Below are 6,965 nucleotides of genomic sequence, written 5' to 3'. Positions count from 1 at the left end.
CTACTCATACAATTTACACGCTAATAACACCAGCAAGACTGGTATTCCTCTCTTTCATTCTTTTATGTTCAAGGCAAGGTTGACGTCTGAAACGGTTGCACGCACAAGCGCGATTCTTCCTTTTAATTCCAGATTATCGCCTGAAGCTCAGACTGTCTTATGTGATACTGAACCAGCACTGTAGATTAGCAGTTCCCTACGACGACGACTTCTATATCGGCTCCTCGCGCAGGACGTGGATGAACAGCACGTCTCCTCCTTCTGAAAACGAACGATTCGGTTCTTGGGCATGGTCACATTTTGGACCTATTGACTTCGCGGACGTTATTACGAAGATGCACTTTTGTAATTCTGCTTCCAACGTCGTTCTGTCGTGTAGAAAAACGTTAAATGAAGGTATTCCCTGTCAGGCCCGTCACTACAAAGTTACTAGGCTTTGCTCAATCGCCGTCATCACAGACCACTTGCAAAGCTGCGTTCCGAGTGCCATCTATATCCGGAGAAGTGATGTAATGTTTGTACATGAAGTCAGATTTCGAGCGCTCTTGCAATGGCAATGTCATCAAGACGTTAGCCGTAATATAAATTACAGCCCCACTTATGAGCAGTGTGCGCTGTAGGAGACTCCTTACCACTTGAAATATGTTTGTAGTGCGCAGTAGCGAGGGATACAGTGAGAGACTATTGTTTGGAGGTTTCATGAGACGTTCACTTCTAGGAAAGATTTCCGGAGGGCAGTAGCTAAATGCCTCTGTACACTAGCCAACGAAGGCCAATGTTTCTTGTTCACGCAACCCATTCATACTTTTTTTTAGATTTTCGATAACATAATTTTGCAGATTGTCAGTTAGTCTAATATTTTAAGAACCTTGGTGACAATTTCTAACGCCTCATCTGGGTGAGTACATGTTTCTAACGTCATCTCGTAAGCAAACCAAATTGTTTGGCTTTCAAATCCGCATTTGCTCCACGTACAATCATGCGTCAAAAAAAAAATCAATATCAAAACTGAATGAAAAAATGCATCTGATCTATACGCCTAGTGCACCGCATATAGAGGCCCCGCTGATAGCCACCTAGCGGGCACTTTCAACAGGACGCGCGGGAGCAGCAGCAGACGGCAACCCTTTGCAGCAAAGATGGGCTGAAGTTCGAGGCTGCGATTTCTCCTTTGTTCGGGTCCAAACTGCTTCTTCTGCGGTGACAGCTGTAGCGAAGATGCTGGCCACTATGAGAGAGGGTATAAACACGATGTTACCGGTGTTTGGGACGCGGTCCACATACGTGCCAGGTGCGTCCCGCAGACAAACGCCATGAACCCCCTTTACATGAAGTGGAGCTCATGTTAGCTAGCCGATAAATTGTGTTGTGTAATGCGATGTCTCGATGGTTTCTTTTTCAATTGTACCCTTGCCGTAATGCTGCTTCAGTACCTCAGTAATAAGCACCTGTCGTTATTGCAGACTTATATCAAACAAATCCGCATTGTGAGATGTCTGCACGTGCCATAGTAGCGTTTCTGCAGACGAATGCATGCGACATCGCCGAAGAAGTGCAGTCAAAGTCGCCTCAAAAAGGGTCATTGCGAATTTATTGGTGGAAACGCGTGCCCTAGTCCACGAAGTCACCAAACGCACGGATTAATAAAAGAGCGCGTTAGCGCTGTACCACCGATGCAATTCTGCTGCATACGCCGATGAATTGCTGTTCCTGCTGCAGTTTTCGCAATTTTAAATTCCCCAACGGAGCTGCTTGGAAACGTACAAAGCTCAAGTCTGACTAACTTTTTAGTACTTTTTTCTTAAGTGTAACTACAGAGGTGCCACATCATATATTTAAAGGCAAAGCAGCGCCAGTCGAAGCAGATGAGTGCTGGCGGCAAGGCCGGGTTTAGTCATCTGTGGCGTAAGCATAATAAGAAGGAATTCAGTTGAGTACAAAATTCACATGCAGCAAGGGACTATGTTGTGAAACAAACAAATCACTCGTCGTGTTAAGTCTGCTCAGACAGCATCGAGGTGTGATGACTTCCCAAATGTGACGCGAACTTTTCAGCTAAAAATGGTACAAAGATACCATATGCAGCAACTATTAATTCTCGCCCTGAACTATCTATTTTCTAAACACTTTTCCCAAAAAAGACACAATATCTATGATGCCGCAGGGCGAAAAGAATACAGCTGTTAAAGAAGTACTTGCTTGGTATTATTCCGATAAGGCACAGTGTGATTTATACCCTTTACAAACGAGGCAGGGTGAAAACCTCGCCGCTCTAAAGAATCATCAAGAGTTGTGCATAAATTAAGGAACTAGCAACAGTTAAGCATGTGCGAAGCCACGCATAAAATAGATGTAAAAACATGAAGTGAGCGACAGCTGGTGATAGGATTTACCGGGCCACATAAAACCAACAATTTCAGTTCTCGCAAACTTCAGTAGCTTTAATATACAACACAATGCGTTCATGCAGTCGTGCTGCCTATCTAGCGCCATGCGGTAAAGAAGCGACAAACGGCATTTAAAGGCATTTAGCGAAATGTCTTCAAACCGCATGCCGCACTGCAGAAGAACTTCGTCGCTCCCACGTAAAACTATGACCGAGTGGAAAAAAAACACCGATGCGACAAAGGAAATTATGAGAACAAGAAGTTTCGCGCCGAAGCGATGATCCATTGCTACCATTGCTTCCTCTCATGAGGCTTTGCGGGGAATGATTAGAACCGTATCGCCGGCACGTTTTCGCCGCTATCTGAGCCCCCCACCCTGCAACAATTCTTCGACATCCCTCGGAAGCTTTGGGTACCCCACACATGCGGAGGATCTTGACTATTTTGCTGTGAAAACGTGAATGAGACAGAGGAGCACTGTCAACGACAAAACAAAGTACGGCGCGCGGCTGGCTACTCTCCCGTGTGTTCTGCGCAAGGCCGCCACCAGTGGCGCGTCCATCGGCGCGCACAACGCGTATAGGTGTCCACCAACTGTCTCATCTTGCTATTGCCCTTGAATCCACCCAAAATTATGTTTCTACACCTTTCCTTCCAACACAGCTTGCTCTCAGTTTTCTTTGGAACGTCCTGTAATAATGGCAGCGCCAAATTAAACAAAATAATGCAGTACTTCAAACGTCTACTGAGGTCGAAATCTTATTTTTAGTTTTCCTTATTTGCCTGAAATAAGTGCAGATGATGTTTGACTACATACAAAAGCGCTTGCATATATAAAATTAGACGTGTTTCAAGGAATCCCAGGTGTACAAAATTACACTGCACCATTTTGCTGCGGTGTCTACCGTTGCCCTAGTTTTGCTCTTGGACGTTAAATACAAAAAAAAAAATGACAGGGCGTACGTTAGCTGACCCTTATGCACTACAAATGTCACAATGAGGCAGAGTTTTTTTACGCTTTTTATTACTTAAGACAGAGAAAAACATGAAGCCATTGATGTGAGAAGAGGCAATCGAATTAGTGGGTCGTCTGAGCACACATCTACCAAAAATTTTAAAACAGGTAACATATTACACTCCAGCGAATCCGGTGCCTTCTTGCGCTCGATTACCGCTTTGACGGGGGTCATGCTCTCCGCGCCTTGCGATACGAGAGGCGAGCACTAGGCGTACCTCGCGTCACTGTCGTGAAACAGCCAACTTTTCCGGCCTCTAGCTGGGACATTGGAAACACCGGACAATATGCACATCTTTACGAATTTCACTTGACGTGTTGGACGCTTTCGTGGAAAAGTGGCCGAGTGAAAGCCGCCCGCAAAAGCAGCGATACTGCAGCCGACTGTAACCAGGACAAAATAAGCGCCAATCTATTTGCCTGGAAACTTTGCAAACGACAAGCACAATCGCAACACATCTCATGTCTTGAAACGTGTTACCGGAACCGTAAAGCCCGCAAGAAAAGACTATTTCTAGGCGTACCCTACTGATGTTTTGAGAACGCCGTGCGAAAAGGCGTGCCGCCTCATGTGTGCAAAAGGAAAGTAATAAATATGCGTATTTTCTACGTTGATTCACTAATATTAATTGTAGGGCGTTTCAAATCATTAGGCCATCCTCCAACTCGATCACTGTCTTTGTTCACAGGAGCCAGCTCTGTGTCGAGGCATACAAGTTCTTCATCTTCATCGCCTCGCCTTCTGGATTGCAATACTGCAACGCCATTTTTCCTCTCGTCTCCTTGGAGCTGGGGAAAAAAAGACCAAGGGTTATTCCAGATTTTTGCCAACTTTTCACACAGCGTTTCTTATCATTCTTAAGCAGCCTTACTCATGGCTACAAAAGTGGGCACACGTCATTCAATCAATGTTTTTTGCAAAGAGAAAAGCGAAAACGAAATATGTAAAATGAAATCCGTCCAGACATGCATTTCAGGGCTGAGAAAGTTAGAAATTTCGTAGTTCTGTGCAATCTTTCCGGGAGCACAACACAATGTCCTATCACCTGCGCAGTTTCTATGTTGCTATTGAGCACGAGGTTGCGGGTAAGACCTCGGTCACGGAGGCCGCAATTTGGTAGATGCGGAATGTAAAAACAATCGCGTACCATGATTTCGAAGAGCGACAAAGAAGGCAAAGCACTCAAATCCTCTATGCAGTTACGGCACCTTAAACGCGATAATTTAATCCTATATATTGGGGAACAGTCAGTGCTCACTTCACAAACACATGCGAATGAAGCATTTCTAATGCGATCGCGTTAAGGAGAGCGTGTCGCAGGAAAGCCGGCGTCGATGGCGTTGTGACGCGAAAAGACTCATTGGTCGATAAGGTGATAACGGATGCGAGTTACGCCTTGTCATTCTATGTACGCCAAAGGTGCTGTTTACGCGAATGCACGACCACCTGTGTCGGAGAGGGAGAGGCACGGGTATCAACCCATGGCGGGAGCGTGAAGTATGCCGCCACGTGGTGACGCGATACTTTGACGTCAAGGCCTGTCTGGAAGAGCGGAAAGTTTCCACCCATCGTAGAATCCGCCGAGTGGCGCTGTGAACCAGACGCCATTGTTCGTCAATGGAGAGCGCATACGCTGCCGCGGAGCCGCTGCTAGGTCGCCGGGAGAGAACATGTATGCGATGGATGGGGTGCCGTCTGTCAGCAAGGGGCGCTCTTCTCAGTCGTCGCCATCGGAGTAAATGGGCTGGGGAGCGTTGAGGTATCTGTACAGGAAAAACATTGATTCACAGTGGAGGAAGAGAACTAGGAAGCTTACCAGCAAGTATGCGGCCTGTAGGGTGGACAACGCAGCAACAAAGAACGTCAAGCGGAATGTCAGAGAGGCGGAAGTAGTCTCATGGGTGGCGGCGACGGGAAATAAACCTGCCATGAGTAACTACTTAAGAGGAAAAAACGAAAACAGGAAAGAAACAATTTATGACAACTCAAAGGGAAGCTCACCACTTTTTGTCGTGAGACCCGGATGCCTTAGAAAACGCACCTATAAAGCGAAATATAAGGATGAAGGAGCATGTGCTTCCGGTGGTAAAGCTAGGAAAACGATGGATCATGTTTTATTAGAATGTGAACACGTCTGCCCAGCGATCCATTTAGTCACCACTGGCCGTCTTGAAGCCCTTGTGTTCAGCGAGAGCAGTAGAAAAGTAAACATGTCCACAATAGAGATTAGTAGGAGGCGATAGGAAGATTGGTGGAAGAAAAGTTGGGAAACGACAAAATACGGAGACGTACAAAAGCAAAGTTCGCAATAGGGGATCAGAAAAATTGGTTTTGGAAGTTAATAATGTGTAATGCAGTGTTTGAACAGTTCCGTTGGTAGCGTCTGTTCGTAATCGAGAAGGAAGGTCACGCAGAGTAGGAACAGCTGGTTGCCCGAACGGCTCACGCTCGTGCTAAGCACTGGCGATCCGGCTGGCCCACTGGTTCCACTGCAGGCTCGGAACTGACGATCTGGCTGGCCTTATCCTTGTGCTCTTCTTCTTCATTAGAAATGTTTTTTTTTCTTTTTTTCTTTTTCAACCTAGGTAGAAGATTAGGCAGTATAATAGCAAGACCTTGGTGGCGCAATCCACCACCCCATTCCAAAGGGGCGGTGGCTCATAACATCCATCCATCCATACATCCATCTAGCCTACTACGAACGCCGATGGCGCATGTACGTATTCTGCTCGGCGACTGGGTCAGCCACGTAAGACTGATGCCAAGAAGGCGGAGATGAAGTCTAGGCGTGGAGATCCGAACCGCCAGAGGCGGGCGATGTTTCGGAATATTGTGCGAGAGAGGCGGAGGCCATGCAGGAGAAGCCGGCCGAGGATCCGGAGTATCTTCAGTGGAAAGCAGATGCAAAATGGCACCGGCGGGCCGAACGTTCCGAGCATCGTGTAGCGGACATCTAAGCGGAGCGTCACATACTGAATGAGAGCGCTGTACTGCGTGCCCGTGAAGCCGAAGTGAGGGGACAGCAATGACGCGACGATACGGAGATGCGAGCCCGGGGACTAAAATGCAAACGTAAAAGAAATCGTGGCGCGCAATGTTCTTAGGTGTGCCTTCTCCGGTATTCTGAAACGTTAAAAAGTCTAGACGCTGATTTCGGATATCGCTTACCTGAAATGTTCGACGCATAAACCTGAACCGCTTCCAGAAGTTCAGAAAAACTGGGCTTGTGTACTGTAGATTTGCTCTTGTCTTTCGGCGACCACCTGAAATGTTGCCCACCTCGGTGATTATTCATTGCATTAGCAGATGTTGCAGCTTTTTAGTAAGGTGCAAATAGTACTGACGACGTAAACTCTTCGCTCTCACTTTACACAGAGGACTAGCATCGTCATCAAAGTATTTACCGCATTCGTAAGTACGAAGTGAGTTGTAATCTCTGTTCGATGTTTATTGAACAACACGATGACGCCGAAAACACAAAAGACAGTGATAAACGTTTCCTCATCCGCACTTCTTTAATTTAACCGGTTTACTTCGGCCTTCATTGTTACGAAAATTCAGC

General features: G+C 46.5%; 1 protein-coding gene across 1 annotated transcript in view; it reads right to left on the bottom strand.

Annotated features, from left to right (window-relative positions):
• Nucleotides 1-1,591: 1,591 nt before the first annotated feature.
• LOC139050330 (sodium/iodide cotransporter-like) overlaps nucleotides 1,592-6,965 on the bottom strand; it is a 47,046-nt gene continuing 41,672 nt past the window's right edge. The window contains exons 15-16 of the mRNA XM_070526565.1: nucleotides 6,572-6,666; nucleotides 1,592-4,191 (exon numbers count right to left, since the gene is read on the bottom strand). Of these exons, the coding sequence (XP_070382666.1) occupies nucleotides 4,009-4,191; nucleotides 6,572-6,666 (278 nt within the window). The 3' untranslated portion in view covers nucleotides 1,592-4,008. The remainder of the gene's footprint in view (nucleotides 4,192-6,571; nucleotides 6,667-6,965) is intronic.

This window comes from Dermacentor albipictus, chromosome 10 (assembly GCF_038994185.2).
Source record: "Dermacentor albipictus isolate Rhodes 1998 colony chromosome 10, USDA_Dalb.pri_finalv2, whole genome shotgun sequence".
NCBI classification, from domain to species: domain Eukaryota; kingdom Metazoa; phylum Arthropoda; class Arachnida; order Ixodida; family Ixodidae; genus Dermacentor; species Dermacentor albipictus.
The sequence above is the reverse complement of the archived record's forward strand: the minus strand, read 5'-3'. Positions and strand labels throughout refer to the sequence as shown.